The sequence below is a fragment of the Tachysurus fulvidraco genome, chromosome 19 (assembly GCF_022655615.1).
Source record: "Tachysurus fulvidraco isolate hzauxx_2018 chromosome 19, HZAU_PFXX_2.0, whole genome shotgun sequence".
In the NCBI taxonomy this organism is placed as follows: Eukaryota; Metazoa; Chordata; class Actinopteri; order Siluriformes; family Bagridae; genus Tachysurus; species Tachysurus fulvidraco.
Window position 1 is genome coordinate 4,519,201 of NC_062536.1, and position 26,976 is coordinate 4,546,176.

Genomic DNA, 26,976 nt, shown 5'->3' on the forward strand with positions numbered 1-26,976 from the left:
CACTGGGGGGTGTGATTATAAATACACAGTCTGACATTTGTGTATTGATGAGGACGTTGTTGTCCTCAAAGACCACATGGAGTTAGCATCTCCTCTCAGAATCAAACTCTAGATCCTCACAGGGTTGATGTTTAGTCTCAATCAAGGACCAAAATCTTCATGATACAGAACACGACTGGAGCTGGTACAATCTCCGGACGCCTCTGGATGGGTAAAAAAAGAGAAGCAGTGGAAAGGAATTAGCGTAGCTGCTGTTTATAATATTAGCAAGCAGTAGATGATAATGTGGATATACTAGAGCACAAGATTATGGGAAGTATTATGTGTACGTTTAGGTCTTTATTCTACATTTAACCTGGGAAAGTGTGTCTGAGCCCCGGACACTATCTATCAGGAAGATTATTCCGGGCGCTAAATACGAAAATGCTCTACCGCCTTTAGTAGACTTAGATATTCTGGGAACTACCAGAAGTCCTGAGTTTTGTGATCTCAGGGAGCGTGAAGGATTGTAGTGTGTTAGAAGACTAGTTAGGTACATGGGATCTAAACCATTAAGAGCCTTGTACGTAAGTAGCAGCAGTTTATAATCAATTCTAAACTTAACAGGTAGCCAGTGTAGAGATGCATGAACCATATGCACTGTTTAAACCTGGATGTTTTTACAGCAACACTATTGATTTGCACTTGATGGCGCTGGTGTCTACATCATACCTCATACATGTGGTCAACTCCTGCTCACTGCATTGAGGGGGGAAATGTTTTTACCGGTCATGTTAAACATAAAAGATCCACAATAGATACCTAATACTGTTGTACTTGTGTTTGTTAGTGTTCACTGTGCTGTGTGTTCATCGTGGTGTGTATTTGGTGTATATTGTGGTCCACTGTTTTTGTGTATGTGCACTATTGAAGAAGATGAAGGAGCAGAAGCAGCATTTCCTTTTTAAAGATGCAGAGGAATGATCATTAATTTGATCATTTTCAGTGATCGAGACAGAAAGCAAAAAAGTGGACACGTACGTACGTACGTACGTACGCACACACACACACACACACACACACACACACACACACACACACACACACACACACACACACACACACACACACACACACCTACCGCCCGGCAACGTGTGTGTGTATGTGTGTGTTTATGGGTGTGTTTGTGTGTACGTATGTGTGTGTATGTGTTTGTGTGTGTGTATGGGTGTGTGTGTATGTATGTGCGTTTGTGTGTATGTATGTGTATGTATGTGTGTGTGGGTGGGTGTGTGTGTGTGTATATGTTTGTGTGCGTTTGTGTGTATGGGTGTGTGTGTATAGGTGTGTGTCTGTAAAGACTTGAAAAACACTACAGAATAAAAAAGGGTTTATGATGTTACTAAGGTTGAATGTAGATTTACGGTTAGCGTTAAGCATTAATAATAATATACCGTCAATAGAAGGTCCTCACTAAGACGCGTGCGCGCGCGTGCATGCGCGCGTGTGTGTGTGACGCAAGTGGCCGGTTGTACGGGTCGTGTATCAGTCGCTCGGTGCCATAGTTACTGTTAGCAGCCACACGCTGTGTGTGGGGAAGGATTCACAATGCAAGCAGCTTCATTTTATTTCCATTTCTAGTGTTTGTGGATATTAAGGAGCACCACCGCCCTGCAGGTAATGTTTAATGTGTACATTATATTACAGTAACAGGTCAGTTCTGCTCTCACTACTAGTTAACTACTAACTAACTAACTAACTGTTTGTTTAGTGATGTTTTACCTATAAACTAGCAGCAGTGCTCGCTAACACACACCCAGTCGGTGTTAGCATCACAGCTAGCTAACTGCGCACAACATAAAGCTGTGTAAATATCACTAAGCCTTTACACACACACACACACACACACACACACACACACACACACACACACACACACACACACACACACACGTCTGTTATTGTATTATTGTCATCATTACAGTTTAAAGATGACACAAACGTTTCCACAGAGCTAAATGCTGGTGCTGTGTGTGTTATCCAGTGCCCTTGTTATGTAAATGTGCCTTTAATAAGCCGGCTAGCTTTATAAAGCCCAGCTAGCTGCAAGGCTACATCACCATTCAGTGTGTAAGGTGAGGGTTACAGAGCCTGCATGGGGTTTATAGCTCCTTTATGCAGTCACGTGTGTAGATCAGATTCAGTAAGATTAGATGTTCTGTTGGATTTGAGAAGGAAATGAGTTTGCACCTGTCAAACCTCTGACTCTGTCTCATACACATGCACAGGTGCATTTATATGTACACACACACACACACACACACACACACACACACACACATATACTCACAGACACACATATATATACACACACACACACACACACACATACACATATACATACACACATACACATATACACATACACATATACATCTATACACACACATATACACACATACACACACACACATACACATATACACCTATACACACACATACACATATACACACACTCTAGAGTGCTGTGTTATTAACCCTTTTAATGCCTTAATAAATAAATGATGAGATGGAATTTAATCCCAGGCTTGTCCTCTTGTACCTGAGGATCCTGACTAGCCTACATAAAGAAGCCTTGGCTTTACTTCATCAGCAAGTGCAGATGAAATGTTATGTATTCACGTATTGATTGTGAACTGTCTACAATAGTGAGAATGAGACTGCTGCCCCCCCCCCCTTCCCCCATCTTCAGCATGTGATCTCGGTAATTGATGGCCGGAGCGTCAGCAGGATTTCCGAGCGTGAAGACTAAAACCATTGTCATGATTAGATGCACATAAGACTTTGTGATGGATTGTGGAGGGAAAAAAGCTCTAATGGTAAAATATCCAGTGCTGAATCCCAGGACTGTAGGGTGAACTGACTGTGTGTGTGTGTGTATGTGTGTGTGTGTGTGTGTGTGTGTGTGTGTGTGTGTGTGTGTGTGTGTGGTCTCTTCTCTCAGTTGGTCATTCACGTGAGGGACACATCCATAACATCAGCTGTCCCATTAATAATAAATACAAACCCTCTTTTATATAAAGCTTTTTCCAAAGCCATTAAATGTACCATAATTGAATACAAGTAGTAGATTGTAGTTTGGACTGAAGAGTGTTTATCACCACTTACAAAAACTTGCTGCTGTACATTCTTAAACTTTTTTTTTTCTAAACATCTTTGGTTCGATTGTGCTGTCAGAGTGAACAGCCTTCAGACTCGTTCTTTTTCCAAAGCTAGCAACAGAACCCGATACGAAGAGTTAATAAGAGACCGGGCAGATAACACCGAGCATAAGTGGACTTTGGATCTCGGTTAGAATTTGTAATGCCGACATGGACCAATGTGGTGAGGTTAAAAAGCGATTAGGCTGCAGATAAAGCGGATCTGTCTTTCCTTATCCGTTCCTGTTACAGCGTTTGTGTGGAGCGTCGTGCACGGGTGTGGAGCGAGTTTGCGCTGCGTAGGAGTGGTGCCTATAAACAAATCATTCTTTTTTTTTATTGTGGCTCCTCAACAAGTATACAGACCTTCCTTTGTTGGAGTTTAATGACTTTACAGCTGGTATGAAGATTACGGACCGGATCCAGACAAGGAGTCGAGTCACGGTGGACTGCTGTGTTTCTGCAGACTTTAAAAAATGACCGTAGAGCCATTCAGCTTTTAACACTGATTCTCTGTTACAGCTTGTTGCAGCCAATCACGTGCATTTATTTAATTTATTTAGCTGAAGACAGCAGATCAGATCAGCGAGTAGTCCCAAGGCAAGCGAAGCTCATTCATGGTTAAGCTGCAGAAGCACCATACAGTCATGTTAGCTGCTTACTGGACCCACTCCTCACGTGGCCTGAGATTTCCCAAGACTTCATTTGCATATGAATTTGTATTTGAATGTATAAATCTTTCATCTCTTCCCAACAAGTCATCTGTAAAACTGGTTCAAACACACGCCTTAAAATGGAATCATTTAAGGGTTCGATGACAAGTAAAAAAGTTTCAAGTAACTTCGAGGTGGTTTTCACACCGTGGTCCACAACAGTGTTCTAGTTTCAGGTTCTGTCGAACCCAGTGCATTTGTGCTCCTCTTATACATCACATAAAGTCTCACCTTTTTCTTATTATGCACAGTAAAAGCTCCTTACCTTCTCTGTCCCACAACCTTCCCCTCTCACTCATGCGACACGTTTGTTGTGGAAACTAACGATGCCATCATCTGCTAGAACACGCACACTCAGGTTACTTTACTTCCCGTGCAGAGTCGTGTACGAGTTGCGTTCATGTTTATGGGATTCACGGCACAGATCCGGTGCAGCCGAACTCGCACCGTCACCTACGGGTAGTCTGGGGTTCGGTATCGCTGTGAGCTTCCTGCTCCAAATCCGGGGGAGAACACAATATTCTACTTTTTAACACTTGTTATTGTATTTCTCCTTTGTGTTCTAAATGGTCTCGTGTGAAGTTTATATTTTGGGCAGCATTTGTTTTGCTTTATTCAAAATGATCCACAATATGCAAGCTGAGCCAAAGGACAGAGCTGCAGTACTGCAGGAACGCTGCACGTTCTGCTTATTCGTCACATATTATTTTAAACTGGTTATTTATATATTGAGCGGTTGTGTTGATTTTCATAAAGACGTCCGTTGTGCGATGTACACGGCCGCCTGTCAGTATGAATCAGGTGCTTTATTTGGCTTAATCACCCCGATTCAGTTCACTCAAATCAGTTTAAAGCGGTCCCATGTTTTGTTGGCCTGGAAAGCTGACTACGCTAAAGCAGTAGCTGGCATAAAGTAGTAACACATGGTGAGTTAACACACTGGGATTCTGATCCAATCAGTGTGTTACACTCACAGTTGTCCTACAGTGACCGACTTCCTCGGAAACCTCAGATTTATAGTGTTTAATAAATAAGACTGTTGTCCGGAAACCTGACACTTAAACCTGATGATATTGTTGTCATTTTCTTCTTCTTCTTCTTCTTTCGGCTTTTCCCTTCAGGGGTCTCCACAGCGAAACATCTCTCTCTCCACCTATCCCTATCTTCTGCATCCTCAACACTTGCACCCACTAGCTTCATATCCTCATTAATTACATCCATATACCTCCTCTTCGGCCTTCATCTTTGCCTCCTGCCTGGCAGCTCCATGTCCAACATTCTCCTACCAATATACTCACTCTCTCTCCTCTGGACATGTCCAAACCATCTTAATCTGGCCTCCCTAACTTTGTCCCTCAAACGTCCAACATGAGCTGTCGCTCTGATGTACTCGTTCCTAATCCTGTACAATCTCGTCACTCCCAAAGAGAACCTCAACATCTTCAGCTGGGCTACCTCTAGCTCTGACTCCTGTTTCTTCTTCAGTGACACTGTCTCTAAACCGTACAGCATGGCCGGTCTCACCACTGTCCTGTACACCGATATTGTTGTCATTTTAAGACCGTATTATGAACTTCTAATTCTGAAGAATATGCGCAAAAAAAATCCTACCTAATAAAAAAACAAAATAGTGCACACAAACAAAACATGAAATAAACTGGACTCTCAGACGAAGTTAATAAAAACGAGGTTGTAATAAAATCCGTGCTAGGACGTGCTATACCTCTTCAGTGCCATAATTCTCTATAAGTGGCTAAGCTCTTGGTGATGTTTATTCTGATATAAACGAGCACAATTGGCAACATCCGGTCAGCTAAAATGATGCCGATCGTGTGCATGTATGGTTCAATAAGTCGATAGTGCAGTTATAGATATGATGTCCACACATCTCTGCACTGTTATAGCCTTTATATTTATTCACTGTATACCACCTGCTGTAAATATGCTAGATATTTATTTGCACGACTGCTACATTTTGCACTTCTGGTAGATGCCAAACTGGATTTCGTTGCTGTGTTACCTGTACAATGCAATGACAATAAAGATCCATCCATCCATCCATCCATCCATCCATCCATCCATCCATCCAGCCATCCATCCATCTGACCCAGCCAGCCATCCATCCATCCATCTGACCCAGCCAGCCATCCATCCATCCATCTGACCCAGCCAGCCATCCATCCATCCATCCATCCATCCATCCATCTGACCCAGCCAGCCATCCATCTGACCCAGCCAGCCATCCATCTGATCCAGCCAGCCATCCATCTGATCCATCCATCCATCCATCCATCCATCCATCCCTCCTCTGTTTTAGCTCCACACATAATTAGCGTAATCGATGTGGGTCTCAGTTGGAATCCGATCTCTATGTGGTCTGATATCTACTGTATGTCGGCACTAGTTTTCATCACACTGCCTACTTTTGCTGACATTTTCTCCTGGCCTTCTCACAACCAGCAGAATCCAGACCAGACCAGACAGCTTTATCGTTCCCTTTATATAAATATAACACGTATGCAGAAATAGTAGAAGGTAAGAAACGGGACATTTGAGGATTGTGTAATCATGGCCTGGTCCAGTTCGAGCGAGGCTCTCTCTCCCTCTCTCTCTCTCTCTCTCTCTCTCTCTCTCTCTCTCTCTCTCTCTCTCTCTCTCTCTCTCCTGTAGGCTCAGGTTTCTGTTGTTGACTGACGGGAGTGGAACCCTGATGTAGCTCATGTACCTCAAAGTTTGATGTGTTGTGAATGCGGAGATGTTTTTCTGCTCACCGCAGTTATAAACAGTGATTATACAAGTTAAAGTTCATCAAATTAGTGTTTCCACCAACAACTCTTCTGCTCACTGCCAGTTTTTTTTCTTCTCTTTTTTTCTTTTTGCACTATATCTTGTAAACTTTCAAGACCGTTATGTGAAAAGTCTCAGGAGGTCAGCAGTTTCTGAAACCCTCAAAGCAGCACATCCGGCACCAGCATCCGGGCCACAGCACGACACCGTCGACCGTTTCCTCACACTTCTAAAAGAGTGAAAGTGTGATTATTTGAGACAACATAGACGTCGTGTCTGTTTAAACCAATCTGTCCATTCTACTCGCTCCCGTTATACATTTCTTCTTACATACAGTTTAAAACAATATGCTTTTTGCAACATTCATTCATTTTCTACCGCTTATCCTAACTTCTCGGGTCACGGGGAGCCTGTGCCTATCTCCGGCGTCATTGGGCATCAAGGCAGGATACACCCTGGATGGCGTGCCAACCCATCGCAGGGCACACACACACACACACACACACACATATACACACTTCGGACAAATTTCTCCATAATGAGGCAGTGAGAATCGGGAGGGGATTAAATTCTCCTCTAATGTGTCCCGGTACAGCTTCACCATGATGCACCCTCCACCGCACTTCGCCGTGGCTACGATTCTTCTGAATTCTAGCTAAAGATGTTTTGTTTCCTTCGGATGTGATTACATGCTTTTAGACACACATCTCTGCACGTGAGGCATAGGAATGGAGATAATTACGCTGCTGTCTGTTGCCTATTGTTCTCCGTGTAAATGTTCCTGCTGATTCCAGGTGGTTCTGCTGCTCTTTCTGAGTGACTGCTCCCTTCTTTCATACCTTCCTTACCATCCATCTGAGAGCGTGTTGTGTAATCTTGTGTGAGGTCCAGAGATGGTTAGCTGTGGTTCTGTGAACTTTACAGCTGTGTTATCAAACCGCTAGTACTAATAGGGAGGTTTACGGTCTTTGTAATGGCTCTGTAGTTTATTTCAACTTGAGTGTTGTTACAGAACTTTAGGAAGCTTCTTCACCTTCGTCATGGTTGCTATCGTATGCTTATGGATACATACTTTTTTGTTCATATTTACAAGTACAAAATCAAAGCACGTTACTCGAGGTATATTAAAAAAAAAGTGACTGAACACTTATTTCTGAACGCTAATTTAATTTTTATCCTCACAGCAATGTAGGCAGATCGTATCAACACTTGGTATGCTGAAAAACTGCCTTCTCTGTTGACACACACGTCTGCGGTGTCAGGGGCGATACGGGCACTTGGCCAACGTCAAGCCTGTAGCCATAGCAACCGGGTTGATAGACAGTGGGCCACGCCGTTGTCAAAAGCAGGCGTATCAGCTGTTTGTTTTTTCCCTTTAGTAAACACTACAATGAACGGCTCTTTCGTTGACTCTTGAGATTAATCTTTGGAATGTGTGTTTGGGTGTGACATCATGTTAGGAATGTGTGTGTGAGTGTGTGTGTGTGTGTGTGTATGTGAAGTCCTGCATCACTCCTGTGTGCTGCTTTACTGTTAAACATCGACAGCCTGACCATTATTGCCAAGTATCTCTATAACTTTGTGTCCGACTTTCTGTTCATTCCCGTGTCTTCAGGTAGTAAGAGATCCAGGAGATGACGAGGTTCCTGGGACATGTGTGAAGGACTGCCAACACATTCTGCAGAATGGTACACAAACCCTTTCCTGCTGTTTTAGAGTTTGGTTGTGTGGTAGTACAACCAAGGCCTCCTTAATTTGCCTATATAACTGATCATAGATTGGTGAGAGTTAATGTCTGTAGACCATCGGTCACTTTGTGTCAGCATTTCTCAGCCCTGTCCATCAGGGGCAAGAAACTTGAATCTGATTCGCTTGCACTAGTCCGTCTCTTCCTCCAGTCACATGTTTGGAAATAATCCATCACCCAAGCAATATCCAGTGAGCTGTGGTCCTGTGTTGGTTCTCCCCCCGATGGAGCTGGTAGAGACGAGCTGATGATCTACATCAACTACAACAAATAGGTTGCAGGCAGTAACTCTCCCCCTGTATTGAGATTCTCAGTGATAAATCAGCTACACGGTTAAAAACATGTTGGAGTTGTTCTATAAACATAATTCTACATGTTTTAAGAACTTTCCAGAAAGAATCGGTGGTTTTACTGACTCGACTTTCTCTTTATGCCCAGATAAGCATGCTATGACTCTGAGACGATGGCCAGCGAACCCCTCGAAGGTTTCCACGAGGTGAACCTGGCATCACCCACCACGCCGGACTTGCATGGTGTGAACGAGCCGCACACACCGAAGCCCAGCGCACCACCCAGCACCCTGTACCGCACACACTCCCTGAGCTCGAACACCTGCCCTCCTAACACTCTCTATGTTGACCAGTTACCCACCCAGCCGGTTTACCCTGCTCCCAGAGACCTGGACAACGATGAGCCACACAACGGCAGGTAATATTTAGTATCCGGCTTATTATTATTATTGTTTGTTTGTTTGTTTGTTTGTTTGTTTGTTTGTTTATGAAATTATGTACACTTGCACATATACATGCGGTTTTACAATCAGCCAATCATGTGGCTGCAGCACAATGTATAATATCATGCAGATTCAGGCCAAGAGTCAATGTTGGCACCAGGGATTGTGATGAACTAAGTGAAAAACATCCCATCTCTTTATTTGCCGTTCAGTAGTAACAGCTTGAAGCATATTATTAAAGAACATTAATTCTTACTGTCACTGAATTGTTTTATTAAAACCGAACATCTGATTTGAAACGGCATTGATTTGTTCATTTTACTGTCATTATTTTTGCAACGATAAATTCAGCAATATGCCAAGTCACAATCCATATATTTAATTAAATGTATTTTTACTTGTATAACGTTTTTAACGATGGACGCTGTTTCAAAACGACTTTACAGAAGTAATAAGAACTGTAGAATAAACAGTTTTAGGATTTAATATTAGTGTTATGTTTACATTTTATTTGTATTAATCCCAATGAACCCACTGATGGTGTCTGATCTCACTAACGCTCCTGTAGCTGAATGATCACTAATCCCCACAGACACACTCCAACACCAGTGTCTGATCTCACTAATGCTCCTGTAGCTGAATGATCACTAATCCCCACAGACACACTCCAACACCAGTGTCTGATCTCACTAATGCTCCTGTAGCTGAATGATCACTAATCCCCACAGACACACTCCAACACCAGTGTCTGATCTCACTAACGCTCCTGTAGCTGAATGATCACTAATCCCCACAGACACACTCCAACATCAGTGTCTGATCTCACTAATGCTCCTGTAGCTGAATGATCACTAATCCCCACAGACACACTCCAACACCAGTGTCTGATCTCACTAATGCTCCTGTAGCTGAATGATCACTAATCCCCACACACACACACTCCAACACCAGTGTCTGATCTCACTAATTCTCCTGTAGCTGAATGATCACTAATCCCCACAGACACACTCCAACGTCAGTGTCTGATCTCACTAATGCTCCTGTAGCTGAATGATCACTAATCCCCACAGACACACTCTATAACATCAGTGTCTGATCTCACTGATGCTCCTGTAGCTGAATGATCACTAATCCCCACAGACACACTCCAACATCAGTGTCTGATCTCACTAATGCTCCTGTAGCTGAATGATCACTAATCCCCACAGACACACTCCAACGTCAGTGTCTGATCTCACTAACGCTCCTGTAGCTGAATGATCACTAATCCCCAAGCCATGCTCCGACATCTAGAATAAAGCTGGGGTGAGATGTCCATATCAGATGAAGCATATGAGCGTGATGTTCAGGGGCTCACAACCTTTTGGCCCTATAGTGTGTCACTGTGTTTGTGTTAGCAGTGCATGGTGAGGTATGAATTAAAACATGCGCTGTGGTGTAAGGCTCATGGTGATTAACTCTGATTTCTCCCACACAATGTGCAAATCATTAGGAAGTCAGCCAGCTGTGAACGTGACGGGAACAGGATGGCGAGAGCTCGTTTTCTTCTGTAGCCTGTACTTACATGTCCTCTGCTTGATTCCCACCTCTGTGTCCTACACGAACAGCGACACGACGTGTTTGCGGCAATCGCAGAGTCTTCTTTTCTTTTTTTCTCCTCCAGGATTAAAAAAAACTAATAATGTGATGCCATTTCCTGTGGGTGGATCACGTCTGTGTAATTGCAGCCTGATGTGAACACATCATTTAAATTACATTTATCTCCAGCCAGAGATCTGTGGAGGTGGTCAGACTGATGCACACACACACTCTGGAGCTGTGTGTTTATTCACAGTTCACACTGTTTTTTTTTTAACGTGGTTAAATGTCATCTTCATGGGTAAAATTAAAAGACCTGTAGTTCTGTAATCGATTATTTACCTTTATTTATGTTTACAAGTTCACGTGCAGCTTGGCAATGCTGGGATTTGAGCTCATGACCTTCTTAACCCTATCTTCATTATTACCTGCTTAGTTTTTCCCCTTTTCGATATTCATCTGTCCCATTTGAGAGATCTTTTGTTCTGAGATCTGAAGCCTCAGCGTCCTGCTTTTGGTGTTAAACCTGATTTAAAGTTTGTAGCTCATCTAATTCAGGGTTTGATGTTTTGTTCATGCTGATGCTTCTATATAGCTTACAGTAGCTTTTACAGCCTTAAGTATTCAATACTTTTGTAGTCAAGTGTGAAAATGTGCATTCAGTTTTTAAACTCGAGGAAACCTTTACATCAGCCTTGACACCTTGACACCACACAGTACACATACACGTTAATCATGATACAAAGATATTCAGCTGTTTAGATCAGAACAGATCAAAGTGTGACACGATCTTCCCAAACACTGAGAAGGTGTCAAACAGGTCAACGCTCTGAATGGACTTTTCCAAGTTCCTGATGATGATGTTGCTTCCTTTGGTCCAGTTCAGCATCTGTTCAGAGCGAGAGCACATCACACACATGGGTTTCTTCAGTAGAAGTTCAAAGTTGAACATTTCTAGCGCTCGCACAGCTGAGGGAACCAAAATAAGTCATTCATTTCAGTTTAAACAATCAATATAATAGGTGTGGGGGTCACGGTGGCTTAGTATTTAGCACGTTCGCCTCACACCTCCAGGGGTGGGGGTTCGATTCCCGCCTCCGCCTTGTGTGTGTGGAGTTTGCATGTTCTCCCCGTGCCACGGGGGTTTCCTCCGGGTACTCCGGTTTCCTCCCCCGGTCCAAAGACATGCATGGTAGGTTGATTGGCATCTCTGGGAAATTGTCTGTAGTGTGTGAGTGTGTGAGTGAATATGAGTGTGTGTGTGTGTGCCCTGCGATGTGTTGGCACTTTGTCCAGGGTGTATCCTGCCTCGATGCTCGATGACGCCTGAGGCACAGGCTCCCCGTGACCCGAGGTAGTTCAGATAAGCGGTAGAAAATGAATGAATATAATAGGTGTCTATTTATAATAGGTATATACACAGTCAATTTCAGAATTATTGGCACTCTTAGTAAACATTAGTGTGAACAATGTATTGTTGCATTAATTATTTTATTCTAAGACTGTTTGATGCAGCTTTGTAAAGTGCATGTGTTCAGTGGTGTTGAGTTTGTTTGGCCCAGGTGAGCATTATAGACTGCTGGGTGTTGAGTTAAACTGTCTGACAAATGATATGATCACATTTAGCATTTTTGTCTCACATCTCCTGGGTTGGGGGTTCGATTTCTTTCTTCCACTTTGTATGTTACTCCCACAGACCAAAGACATGTTGTAGGCTGATTGGCATCTCTAAATCGTTCATATTGTGTGTGTGTGATTGTGTCCTGTAGTGTGTAGACTCCATGTTCCCTGTAACCGGGTGTTGGATAAGTGTTGGATATGATTGCCTTCCAAATATTAATATATGTGCCATGAGAACTAAATATACAGTACATAAGAAGATATACATTTACACAAGATGATAAAATATATAAAAGAAATAAAACCAAGAGGTCTCCAACATGCAACTCCACATAAAAAGCTTTACCATTTCTACATTGATGGATTCATTCCAAGCTCTTTCATATCCCCCCAAATGTAATTTGTAGCTACTGAATCACTGAAAGATGGAAAAGGTTTCTGTTTTAGTTAGTTGTCAGTCCTGCTGATTTATGTGTATGAACCCTGTGGTGTTTGTTTCCACAGCATGCCTGGACCGGAGGGCTCAGCTTCACAGGAGGCGGGACCAGGTGACGGGAGCGCCTCATTGGCCGACGATGCCGAGGACCCGTTGGGCCTTAGCACAGACAGCCTATCACGACTCAGAAGCCCTTCTGTGATGGAAGTCAGAGAAAAGGGATACGAGAGGCTGAAGGAAGAGCTGGCCAAAGCCCAGCAGGTGAGGGATTAGTGAAATCCAGTTCATTATCCCTGTAAAAGTAAACATCCTCACTCCGGTTTATATCCATCACCTTACACTACAGTCTATTCCTTTATTCCTCAATAATTATTTACAAGGATATTTTGTGAAATGCAAAAACCTCAGTAATCACTAATGTGCTAGATGTTTAACTGAAACAGCAGCAGTTAGAACTGGTGTGTGTGTGTGTGTGTGTGTGTGTGTGTGTGTGTGTGTGTGTGTGTGTGTGTGTGTGTGTGTATGTGTGTGTGTGTGTGTGTATGTGTGTGTGTATGTATGTGTGTATGTATGTGTGTGTGTGTGTGTGTGTGTGTGTGTGTGTGTGTATGTGTGTGTGTGTGTGTGTATGTGTGTGTGTTTGTGTGTGTGTATGTATGTGTGTATGTATGTGTGTGTGTGTGTATGTGTGTGTGTATGTATGTGTGTGTGTGTGTGTGTGTGTATGTGTATGTGTGTGTGTGTATGTGTATGTGTGTGTGTGTGTGTGTATGTGTGTGTGTGTGTGTGTATGTGTGTGTGTATGTGTGTATGTGTGTGTGTGTGTGTGTGTGTGTGTGTGTGTGTGTGTGTGTGTGTATGTGTATGTGTGTGTGTGTGTGTGTATGTGTGTGTGTATGTGTGTGTGTATGTGTGTGTGTATGTATGTGTGTGTGTGTGTGTGTGTGTGTGTGTGTGTGTGTATGTGTGTGTGTATGTGTGTAATTTTTACCTCATTCCCAGTACTCCTGATAAATGATCCGAATCCACAACATATATGATCCAGCTAGAATGACACAATGTGGCAGCACAGCAAGTTTTACAGAAACAATTACAGGATACATTTGATGGCAGAAATGGTGCTGGTTTAAGTTTAAAGCCCTTAATAATAATAATAATAATAATAATAATAATAATAATAATAATAATAACACTTTATTTCTAAATCGCTTTAAAACATAAAATAAAATAATTAAATAGTTAAATAAAATAATGACAGCAATAATTCAGAATTAAACAGAAACCAGGGAATAGAACTACGTCGTCAAACGGTGGGTACCTGTCTGATGTGCAGAGGCAAACTTCCATAGCCTAGGCACCGTCTCCTCTAAGCTTCCTCTTTGACCTTTTGGTGTCATGAAGCGTGAACTAAGCGAACGGCAGGACTGTAGGGAGTGCAGTAAGAATGTCGGGGTCTGACCATTTAAAGATTTAAAAACAAATAATATCACTTTATACTGTAACCGTATAATACACCGGCAGCCAGTGAAGTGAGGCCAAAAATATAGCGTTCAGTGTCACTTCAGGCAGGCCACATAGTCAAGCTCGGCTATCAGCTGATGTCAGATTTTCTAACCCCGCCCATCAGCTGATCTGATTCCTAAGCGCGCTATTGGTCCCTTTCAAACAGGGCACCCTATTTAAGAACCAGGAGTAAAAAAAAAAAGGTTCTGGTTGCTCCTTGGAAAATTGGGATGGCATTTCTTTTTTTTCTCTCATCATGATGTTCTGGAGTCTTCTGCAGCCCTTGAATTGTGTACAGATGCTGCGCCTTCCGTTGGTTGGGGGGGGGGGGGGGGTAATGGTCAGTGTTTGCTAGTAAATGGCAATGGAACTGCTTTCCGTGCCTGATAATAGCATGTACTCTGCTCTGTGGGTATTTTACTAATAAGATTGGCTAGTGAAATTCTCGCTTTAATCCTCTGCTGGCTCAGTTAGCAGGAAGAGCCAGGGAGGATTGCCTGGTATGGTCTGTTTGGGGGGGATTTTGTCTTGCTGCTTTCCCAGTTTAAATGGGACATTGTCCCCAGATGCTGCTGCTGTTCCCTGACTAGCTTTCATGGAGCTTATGAAAAGGAAGGGGAATTCAGAACAGAGCCATAGCGCCAAATGTAAATTTTATATAAGCTTGCAAATAAAAAATTTAAATGTGTCAAAGAATTGTCTTTATTTTGTCTCACGTGGTCCCGACTGAACTGGTGATATATGGTCATTTTCCTTGCACCAATCAAAAGACTTGCAGCGGCATTTTGGACTAATCGAAGGCGAGACAGAGATGGCTGCCTAAAAGAACAACATAGAGCGCTTTTCAGTAATCCAGTCGAGATGTAACACAGTTTTATTTTTGCCAGGCACCTTAGGTAAAGAAATTCTTAGGCACCTTTGGTAAAGAAATTCTTTAGACAAAGAAATACTTGTGTTGTTGTTGTACACGTGTACGGAGTAATTAGTAGCTCTTAGGTTGTACAAGATAATAGTTAACTGTAATAAACAGTGTATACAGTTGAAGTGACGGTGGGAGATTTCACACATACAGTTCTTTATATTTTTAAGCAAGTAAAAAAAGACCTATTCCTTAGACAGTGTAAACATTGTGTTCAGCCAGAAAGTGACATAGTGGGAGATATTGTACATGCAATACAAGCACATTTGGAGTCTGGTGTCAGTGTTCAGCTCGGAGAACTGGCTCAGTAACAGTTTCTCCGGTGTGTTTGTGTGTTGCTTTTCTTCCCCCAGGCTCAGATTGCTGGTAGAAAGTGCTGAATTATTTTTTTTGTTTTGTTTAACCATCTGCTGGAACGAAAGTATCACCAAAGAGCTGCATGCATGACATTGTGCAGGGTGATTTATAATTTATAGCAACTTTATAACGTGATGACAAATAGGCAGTTTTATAGCTCTACCTTTTCATGCCCTCGTTTAGCTTTCACACTTTCGGTTTGCATTATTGTTCGAGAATAAACTCATTACTTATTCTGTGTATGTATGTTAATGTTAACCGAAACATCCATTCATGAGTTTAGTGCTTTGTAGATAAAAACGTTTTGTTAGCACTAGTGTCAAGCGCCTATTTACGGTAACGAGCGAATAGGAAATGTGTGTGGTAAAGAGCTATTGAGTAAAGACAGAAATTGGCCCATAATGCTTTATTCTTCCCACAGCGGGGGCATTCGCATTGTTACAGAAGCATAGGGATAGCAGCTAAAGAAAACGACCAAGATTTAAAAATATGCCACTACATTACATTATTACACTACAGTAATCTCTCGCCACTTCGCGGTTCAAGTTTCGCGGCCTCGGTGCATCTGTGATTTCTCAAAAATATTCATTGAAAAATAAAAATAAAAACGGTTTCCCAGGATGCCAGACAAAGATAGAAACCCTCTCAGAGGCTTTGTACATACCCACGGGCACTCAGACAAGGCACATGATTGGTTCCCGGCGCGAGATCTGAGCTGATCGGCTGAGCATCATCGCATCCTCTTCCAGCTTCTTCCCTTGTTGTATCTCGCCACTCTTGTTCACGCTGTCAACTATGTCTCGCGTATTGTGTTCGAAATTACCTAGTCGTTAAGCCCTTACGATGCGTCCTAAGCACCGTGCCTCTGCGAAAGATTCCTCTAGTGAGCCGAAGAGGAAGAGGAAGATGATGACCATCAGTGAAAAGGTCAAACTTAGGGCCAATCCTACTTCGTGGATTTTCACCTATCGCGAGGGGTTCCGGTCCCCATTAACGAGGGATCACTGTATTTCTTGCCGACAACACGCACTTAAGTGATGTACAATATTTTCCTACCTGACGCTACCGAGCAGCTTGTGTTAAGTGTTGCAATGAATGATTTGTATTTGATATGAGGAATTTTCTATTTAAATTCTGATAGCATCCATTCATACCATTCTAACTCCACATCGCTGCAGCTGTGCTAGGCCATGCTGTAAAAAAAAAACAAAAAAACGCACTATTCCTGCTCCTGAATTGCAAGTGGGAAATATTTCTCCAAAGTTGTTCAGTGAAAATTTGAACGAATTCTTTTTTGGAGGCCTGGCAGCTAAATTTGGTGCGTTCTTTGGAGCTCGTTTCACCCTCATTGCAAATAAATTCTTATGGACCTGGACTGAGCAGAAACTACCACTAGTAGCGGTACTAGATAGGGCTGGGCGATAAATCGATGCCTCCTAAGTGCCGTGCCTCTGTGAAAGATTCCTCTAGTGAGCCGAAGAGGAAGATGATGACCATCAGTGAAAAGGTCAAACTTAAGGCCAATCCTAATTGGCGGATTTTCACCTATTGCGAGGGGTTCCGGTCCCCATTAACCGTGATAAACGAGGGATCACCGTATTCCCATATGAGATGGGGGATTCCCACAGGTTTATTACCCAGTTTGTGGTATCTGTGCTTGTGGAAAACCACCACCAGTTCAGTCGATCATTCATATATTACAGCCGGTTATATCATCATCTTAGCCTTTATTTTTTAATCAGTATCCTTTTCATTTACCTAATTTTTATCCATTTTCTCATCCTTTGTCATCCCTTATGTGGTATCAACAGGCTGAGACACGTCCTTTGCTTTTTCTTGTACTTGTACTGCTGGCTTTTACACGATGCACAGCATTGCTCACTCACAGTGTGTCCCTAATTCCCAAAGCTTATGAGAGGCATCATTGTGGATGTAGGCCAGACGTTAACATATAGGAAGGGGGAGAAGGAGATTTACAGCGTATCTGTCATACAGCATGATGGAGAATGTGATCTGTCTGGTAAAGCTGCAAACCGTACTGAGGAGAGACAGATGGTGTAGAGAGAGTAGTCTAGGATGAAGTCCTAGTACAGACCCTAACACTGATGGCTTTGTGTTAGTCTGCAAGGAGACAAACCATTAAATGTAATAGGATCACACAAAAACACATCTGTCTACTCCAGTTAATACCCTACAAAGTACCCATTCTAAAGAATGGGTTTCGTAAGTTTTAGAATAACTCGAAGGAATGTCTCTCTCATTCATATAGAGATATAATACTGTTAATAATGTGACACTAGTAAATGTAGAAACAGTCCTGTCTGAAAAATTGCTTGGTGCGTTCATGGCTAGACCTCACTAAAAAAAACAGTCCGGTTCCTTCTTAAGAGCAACTTTCAAACACCTAAACAGCTGTAGGCAAATGGATCCGCACAGATGTTTAGGACGAAGGCTCAAATTCACTCCTAGGGAGGAACAATGTTTGGTCCAAAAAAAGTTCAACTTAATCCCAAGATGAAAATAAAGGCAGTGGTGAAGCATCAAGTACCGAAGTATGTGCACTCATCACTAAGAGAGTCGTACATCACCATGGCTTTAAAGCTCAAAATACAGCAAAGGACACAAAGTGTTTTGTTCCACGGTTCTTTGCTAACACCACTATACTGTATACCAGTCTGATTTTGTTCACCGGCAAGCTGTGATTATGAGGATGCTGTGGAATTAGTCATGTGATTGGGAAGAAATGAAAGGTGAAAGAATGGTAGAGGATTAAGTTCAGGTCAGCAGTATGAAGGTGCTTGAGGGAGCAACTTGGCTGCTAAGCTAAATCTGACAGTTTTCATATCCCTTGACTAGTTATTAAATCTCGTCTCTCAGCGTCTCACCACACGACTCTACCTCTTTCTCTACATCATCTAACTGTACGGCTGCCTTCGGAATGACTTCCTCTGGTATTTATCTGCATTAGCACTAGCAGTTAGACCATTATTACACTGATAAGAGCTGAAGGTGTGCATCAGAGGTGTGCATGCTGATGGCCTATCAAGCAGAGCTTTTGGTCGAGCTGGGCACTCAGCTAGCATCCGGGAATCCAAATCCGGTGGTCTGGGTAGAATTCGGTAATGTTACACGTACTGTGTATACGTACGATGGCTCTCACCGTTGTGTCCGAGAGGTCTCTATGGCTTAACCTATCGAGCATCGGGGACAGAGAGAAATTAGATTACCTCGATGCACCAGTAGTCTCATTGAGGCGATTAGGCAAAGATGTGAGCTTTAAAAGGAAGAAGGTGAGACTTTTCTGTCTGCTTACCACAAAAGAGAACACCACACCCTCCTGCTCCGGCCCTTCTCTCTGATGCAGAACAGGGGATTTTTGAACGCGTCTAGGATTGCAAAATCCCAGGGCGCAGAGCATTTGGCTCCTCCCCCAGCTGCTCCAAGCGCTAGTAAACCATGGGATAAGAAGTCAATCTAAATCTAGGTCCACTCACCCTTCTAACAAGAAGAAGAGAGATACCTAGAGTACAGTATCCTCAGGAGAGGGACAGATAGCACCAAGGGTTCTCTGTATTGTCCTCCCCCAGTGTCCGCCACTCCTGTTCCCCCGGAGCGTGTGGACTGTGGACATCATAGTTCTGAATGGCGGACAGGGCAGTTCGGGTTTCCCTCGTTACGCGATGTAATATGTGTAGCACTCATGATGAAACATCTTCAAGTGCAGGAAACTCAGCCACTAGTAGTGTGTGGTCTGGGAAAGTTAAGCAAACCTGTTTTGTCACTTCAAACTTTGGGTTCAAAACCAATAATAAAAATGTATTGTTGCATCCAGGCTCATCGCTGTGGCTGCAGAAACGGGGCCTAACAGATCCCTGGTGGTTTTTTCACTGTCCACTAGATCATCTATGGAAGCGGTTAAACAAAACCACTAGGTCTCTGTCAGGAGGCTTGGAGAGTACGTTCTGCACGAATGTAAGTCCTGGTGAATGTAACGTTACCTTTCATTGGGATTATAGCAGGTGCATAAAGGCAGTGCTTTCACTGGAGCCCTAGCCCTCAGTCTCACTGGTCTAAGGATATCTATGTGATGCTCACATGTCATTTAATGAATCCAGGATTCAGAATTCCTTTCAAGGACTTCGTTAAATGGTGTCCCTGGCTGTTGTCCAGGACAGGTCAATAAACGGCCACTGGACGCCCCAGTTCCGCAAGATCCACATAAACCAGTTGGAGGCAGTGTTTCTGGCAATGAAAAATATTCTGCCGCGTGCATTTGCCCAGTCGAGCACACAAGCAGATTGTCTGCAGGGATGCATGTCCCAGGAGTTCTAAACATGGGGGCAGATGTCCTTTCAAGAGGCAATCCTTTGCACGGAGAAATTGTGACCTACTGTCACAACCGGGCAGCCAAATATTTCACCCCATCTGGAACCTCTGGGTCTGGCCCATGAGAGGCTGAATTTGGATGCATTCTGGCTTCCGCAGGAACTTATAAGCACTACCAAAGTGCTAGGGCTCCAGCAGCTCCTTATATGATCGCAAGCTGTCACACAAAGGAGTAATTCCTTTTCAGTGCTCAGTGTTCGACATTCTCTGTTTATTTGCAGAGCTTAGTGGACACCGGTAGGACATTTTCCACTATTAAAGTTTACCTGGCTGCCATTTCGGCTTGAAATGTAGGCTCTGAAGGAGCTTCTGTTGGACGGCATCCCCTCGTGTGCCGCTTTATGAAAGGAGTGAGTCTCTGAGACAAGCAGTGAAACAGCTCATCCCATCATGGCTTTTATCGATTGTTCTGAGGGCACTAACTAGGGCTCCATTTGAATTTATAGATACTGTTCATATCAGGTTTTTGTCCTGAATCACACATGAGGCCTTTTCCATAGTAAGAGACCTCACTTTTCAGACCACAGTTTTCAGAGAACCGGAGTTACACGAGTAACCTTACTGTACCTTCTTCTCCTTCTTCACCTTTTAGCCATTTTCTCCTCTGCTATCGAGAACTCTTCAGCCTCTTAAAAGTCTTCCTCTCTACTCCTAACACTTTTTAACCATATGAGCTTTCTAAAGGGTTACGATGCTTTGTAAATAACCTTTATCTTTACTAAGATCTTCTCTTCAGTTTAATTAGGAGCAACTCTTTGCACTAAGCATTTTCATCTACACAGGCCCAGGTGTCCACATATGTTTACCACGACCTATAGATGGTGTACATACAATATTTGTTAGATTGAGACATAGATTCTGTTGTAAGATGATCCGATCGTGGAGCAAGGAACTTGTATATTATTATAAAAGTGTAACTTGTTTTTGGGTGGGAATTTGGACTTGCAGGAAATGCAATTAGACACTTAATCCTGTATAGCCATCAGTCCTGTCTGACTTGTCTTGGTAAGGTTCTACATTAGCACTTTATTTCCATTTGTTTGCTACTTGCTTTATAACTGCCTTGCATTTCTATTTTGCTTGGTGTATCCGTGGTGCTACAGTACGTGTTGTACCTGTCCGATGCTGGTGCAGGGTTTTAGACGGTTAATTCAAAGCCCACATCACTTGAAGCCAGAAATTGCGTGCGATTAAGTATTGCTGAATACAGGAAGACAAGATGATGATCAGTTATTTCTAGAATAAGTGGTAAATATTAATTGTCTTCATCTTACACCGAAAGACATGTAACAATTATTGGTACTCGAGTACCCAGGGGTATTACAGATCAGAGCATCCGAGACCCAACATCTACAGATCCTTCATGGTCCTCTGTCCTTTTTTTTGCAGACTCTCATCTTCCATACATCATACCATGTTTTTAATGGGTTTTGGATCAGGGAATTGGGATGACCATCAAAACCTCTATGAAGCAGTGAACCATATTTGTGTGGATTTGGAAGGTTGTCCAACTGGAAGCTCTAACCACAAGCAAGTTGTAGCTTCTTGGGTAGATTTTTATCTTGAATATTATTACAGTAGTCCTTCAACGATGTCATGCCATGTATCCCACATATCCTCATCAATACTTAGGCAGTTTGGTGGTCTTGGGATCTGAACTCAATCTTCCAGTCATTAGTCTTAACATTTTACACACTGTACCACAATTACCACTCTACCACTTGCCCACAATTATAGTTACTAGTAAATGAATTGATTAGATCAGGAACAAGGTCACAGCAAGGTATAAATATCTGAAATGATTTTTCTTTAAAAGCTTCCATCATGTTTGTCATACAAAGATGTTTCTTATATGTTAATATTCAGGAACACATCGTTCCACCAGAGTGTCCATCCGTGCGTCTGTCTGGGATTCCAGTTAGCTCAATATTTCAAGAACGAGTAGTTTGTAGGCTTTATCTGGGATTATCACAATACCCAGCAGATAAAGGGTAAACTTTGGAATACAAATTAGCAACAAAAAAAGGATTATACTTGTTGGTGGTGGTGGTGGAGGCGTCCTCGTGGACTCCGTCGACATCGGGTTTTGTGTGTTTTAACCATCTTTACCAAAGGAGCCAATCCTTCTGGAGCAGGTACGAATGTCTATCTGTATGAGGTGAAGACTGTATGCTGTGGGAAAGCACTGAAGATTCTATCAACGTGTCAATACATCATTATCTCACTAATGAACTCAATTTCACAGAATTTCATGTAGTTTGTATACATTCATTTTGCTCCGCATTGACAAAGTGAAACCGGATCAAGTGGAGTCTCTTGTAGAGTGGACATTAGTGTTACCGACACACTCGATCCACTGTGTGACACCAATGAGATTCATCCGAACAAACACACTCCTGGACCTGTCGGTCACCGAAAAGAAAACCCACATTTCCCTCACTTTTTTTTTTTTTTTTTTTTGTTCATTCATTCATCATTTTTCCCATTTTCTTTTTGTCTTCATTTCATCGTTTGGTTCCTGAAGGAGCTTAAGTTAAAAGACGAGGAGTGTGAGAGACTTTCTAAAGTCAGGGACCAGCTGGGGCAGGAGCTGGAGGAACTCACTGCTAGCCTGTTTGAGGTTTGTTTTTATTCGTTTGATTTGAGGTGTTGGGTTTTTTCTGTTTTAGTGGTTGTGTCTGCCAAGATACAGAGCTTCTCAACAGTGGCATAGCACATCTTCAGCTTTGTATGATTCATTTCCAGCAGGCAAGGATGTAAACAAATTATAAAAGTCGTCTAATTACAGTAAAAATGCATGTAATTATTGCTGTGTTGGACTTTATTATAAAGACCCATCCACCAGATTTGGGGAAAGAAACTATATAGATTTGTAGATAAGATTAGCTTGTGAGAATGGCGATGTGCTGATGAGCTGCTTGAGTAGCTGTTTTCTATTCTATTTTATACTATTCTATTCTGTCCTATTCATGTATTCTTTTGTCATGGTCTTTGGCTTCATGTCCCCCTCCTACTCCATTTCTATTTCTGTTTCTCATCACTTACTTACTTCCTACCTCTCCTGTGTCTCCACTGTCATTCCTAGAGATGTTGGATAACTCTCTTCCCTTGTGAATGATTGTGTGTGGGAGAGAGAGAGAGAGAGAGAGAGAGAGAGAGAGAGAGAGAGAGGCGAGCTGGACTGGCTTGGGTCGGCTCACGGTGTGGGGAATCATGGAAAATAATGGCAACGTGGGAAGCTAGGGACAAAAGTCTGACATGAATACTGTCTCAACAGGAAGCTCACAAGATGGTGCGAGAGGCGAACGTAAAGCAGGCCAACGCAGAGAAGCAGTTGAAGGAAGCCCTGGGGAAGGTAAGAAACGGTGGTTAAAGGTGGGGTCTCCGAAATGCTTCAGTCAGGCCGAATAATAAACAAAAATCAAAACGAACGTGTAGCCGATGAGCAGAAAGGGGCGGGGCTTGTCAATATGGGCGGAGAGAGTGTTCAGTGCGCATGTGTGACATTAGCAGGAAGCGGTTTTAACATCGACATGGAGGATAAAAGCAAAGAAAGACTTACGATAAGGCAAGAAGTAGGACGTGTTAATATAGGATCAGCTTTCCAGCGCTGGAGAGAACTGAAGGAGCAGGAAGTTGGCCACATATTCACAGGTTGGAGTTTCCCGAGTCAATAACTCCTGAGCTAAACGCTGTTACTACACAAATAACACCTCTTTTCTATCGTAGTAATGTAGAGAGGCAGCTACAACCGCGTTTTGTGTAGTAACAGCGTTTAGCTCAGGAGTTATTGACTCGGGAAACTCAACTTTACTTAAGACGCCGAGGGGATTTTTTCCTTCTCGATAGGTGAGTAACGTTGGTTTTGCTTTGTTACACAGAACTAATATATGCCTTTGTCCTTTACATGATTATGCTTGTATGTCATTTTTGCTTGTTTGTTTATCTGCAATCGTATAGTTCTTCCCTTCAGCTATGATAAAGACACATTTCTTTCCATTAGTTGCTTGGTTACGTATGTATGTGTGGGCGGAGCTATCGATACAGGGGTGGGACCTGTTTGTGTTAGTGGCGTGTTTGTTTTGGTGATTTTATGTCAACATTGGCTTTCAAAAATCGGAGACCCTGCCTTTAATATGAAGGTGAGCACATAGAAACTTGATTTATCTCATCCAAGAAATTTGTCTGATAACAGATTTACTTAATGAAGTTCAGAAGATAAAGTGCACTTAATATTTAATATTTCTGAACCACTGTAGTCTACTCTAGACTAATGATTAAACAAGATAAGCCTTCGTATTCACTGCTAAATATACATTATTTACTATATATAAAGTAGCTAAATTATGCAATTATTCTTTCCTCTCGTCTGCTTTTCTCTACAGATCGATGTTCTCCAGGCCGAGGTGGCTGCACTGAAGACTCTTGTTCTGTCCACGTCTCCTACGTCACCGTGTAAGGAGCTGCCATCAGGCTCCAGGGTGCCATTTAAGAAAGGCCATGCACGCAATAAGAGCACCAGTAGTGCTATGCTGGGCAGCCAGCAGGAGCTCAGCGCTCCCCAACCCATCATACGTGACTGCAAGGAGGCAAGAAAGCTGTAGAATTTCTATACACTCTGTACACTCATCATACACTGTGTGTGCCTGCAGGTTTGTAGACACGTGACCACCATCATCATCATCATATGTCCCAGTCCAGATTTATTCCCCGTGTTTTCTGTTAAAATAAGCTCCACATTGTTATAATAATATATAAAAAATAACATTTTTAAATTGTGTGTGTGTGTGTGTGTGTGTGTTTGTACATGCAGGTGGATTCCATTTTATTCAATGAGTTTAAGGCATGGAAGGAGGAACCCACTCTCGAGAGGAATTGCTCTTTCTTGGAAAGAGTCTACAGAGAGGACATTTACCCGTGTCTCACATTCTGCAAGAGTGAGGTGTGTGTGTGTGTGCGTGCACGCCTTTGTCATCCTGTTAATATTAGAGATATGATTTTTATTCTTATATATATAGTCCCATGACCAAATACTAGTTTAATTATTAATAAATGAATGCATTTGTCCTTTCATGTACACAGAGCAGCTCTTCATACAAACACTAATACTGGTGTCTTCCACTAGGTGGCAGCAGTAGGTAATTGTAAGGGTGAGCGAAGGTAAAAACGGAACTCAGTGAGAGCAACGAACGCTCCTGAAAATGGGCGCGTTCTTCGTTATCTTTGGTTAGTTGTTGATATCTTCGTGTGTGTGTCAAAAAGATAGTTGCGGAACTGTTGTTTTTGTGTTACTATGGCAACGAGGATAAAAGAGAACCGAGTGAGATTACACTTAACGGAATTAAAAAAAAACATGCCGAGTTCGATAAGCAACACGGCTGATTAAAGAGCCAGGACCAATCGTGGGAAGAATATTGTGAGGTTCTACAACATTTATTTGATGCAAATGGTATTACAGAAGCAGACAGAAAGAAGGCGATTTTGTTGAGTTTGGTGGGTAGTCAGACATACAGTTTGACACGGACAGTTTGACTTTGCCCTATAAAACCCGGTCAGAAAACGTTTGATGATCTTGTTCAACTATTGAAGGAGCCTTTCAATCCAAAACCAAGCGAGATTGTCCAGCATTTGAAGTTCAACTCCAGGTCCTGAAAGCCAGGAGAATCAGTGTTGGATTATTGTGGCAGTGTTGAGAAAATTAGCACAAGACTGCAATTATGGTGACAAACTGACATAAATGCTGAGGGATTGGCTGTTTTGTGGAATAGGTGTTGACTGGAACCACAGCTGACATTGGACAAGGCACTAAAAGTGCAGAAGATGGTAGCAAACAGACATGGGTGTGGCGATCTACACCGAACGTGCTACACATGCGGGGGTGGGCAGCACTTTGGCGACGAGTGTCGGTTCAATTCGGAAATGTGGTAAAAAGGGACATATTCAGAAAGTTTGCAGATCTCTTGTGACCAAAGAATCTTCTCAGTTAAAGGGTGAGAGAAGCAAGTCGTGGCCTAATGGTTAGAGAGTCTGACTTGTAACCCGAAGGTTGTGGGTTCGAGTCTCGGGCCGGCCACGACTGAGGTGCCCTTGAGCAAGGCACCGAACCCCCCGACTGCTCCCCGGGTGCCGCAGCATAAAATGGCTGCCCACGGCTCTGGGTGTGTGTTCACGGTGTGTGTGTGTGTTCACTGCTGTGTGTGTGCACTTTGGATGGGTTAAATGCAGAGAACGAATTCTGAGTATGGGTCACCGTACTTAGCCGTATGTCACTTTCACTAAAATTAAGAAAGAGGACACAAGCCAAAGAACAAGGCCAAAGGGCACATCATATTAGTGACCAGGAAAAAAAGGATTCAGAAGAGGACGTGTTTGTATTGTATTGATGACTCAGTGTTTCCAAAAGTAGCAGCCCTCATCATTACATTGATGTAAATGAGACAGAGACACGGTTTGAGGTGGTCACGTATTGCGAAACTGAGTTTAATAAACTGGGTAGTAGTCAAGGGAAGCCAGAGCTGAAAAAGTGCCCCATTAAGCTGAAAACATACACTGGGCAAAAATATATGGAGATATTGGGTTCAGGTACAGTTGGGGTTAAGTACAAGAAAACGGTAAAGCACTTACCTTTAATAGTAGTGTTAGGCACTGGACCAAATTTACTTGGACAAGGCTGGATAAAAGAACTGGAATTAGAATGGAACTCAGTGAATCATACGGTGTGGCACAAATGTACAGACATCGCAGACGAGATGTACTTATACAACATGAGGAGGTGTTTAAAGAAGAACTAGGCAGACTGGCCACAAGCGAGGATCTATGTGGATAAAGAAGCAACACCTCTATATTCGAATCCAAGAAAAGTTCCATACGCCACAAGAGCAAAAGTGGAGCCCGAGCTGGAACATTTACTGAGGGAGGATGTGATCGAGCCAGTCAGACATGCAGAATGGGCTGCCCCCATTGAGCGGTACTCATTCCCAAGAATAGAAGACTTGTTTGTTAACTTGTCAGAGGGAGA

The 26,976-nt window shown here is 42.7% G+C and overlaps 1 protein-coding gene across 3 annotated transcripts in view; it reads left to right on the forward strand.

The window, feature by feature from the left end:
• Positions 1–1,208: 1,208 nt before the first annotated feature.
• The window catches only part of LOC113645751 (RAB3A interacting protein (rabin3)), a 35,593-nt gene continuing 9,825 nt past the window's right edge, over positions 1,209–26,976 (forward strand). Inside the window, exons 1-8 of one of the 3 annotated variants that reach the window (XM_027151576.2) lie at positions 1,209–1,656; positions 8,295–8,367; positions 8,865–9,134; positions 12,862–13,054; positions 22,483–22,578; positions 23,236–23,313; positions 24,344–24,547; positions 24,772–24,900. In XM_027151576.2, the coding sequence (XP_027007377.2) occupies positions 8,890–9,134; positions 12,862–13,054; positions 22,483–22,578; positions 23,236–23,313; positions 24,344–24,547; positions 24,772–24,900 (945 nt within the window). In that variant the 5' untranslated portion in view covers positions 1,209–1,656; positions 8,295–8,367; positions 8,865–8,889. Of the gene's footprint in view, positions 1,657–8,294; positions 8,368–8,484; positions 8,701–8,864; positions 9,135–12,861; positions 13,055–22,482; positions 22,579–23,235; positions 23,314–24,343; positions 24,548–24,771; positions 24,901–26,976 lie in introns of those variants that run through there. The other 2 variants (XM_027151578.2, XM_027151577.2) reach the window with 2 other exon arrangements.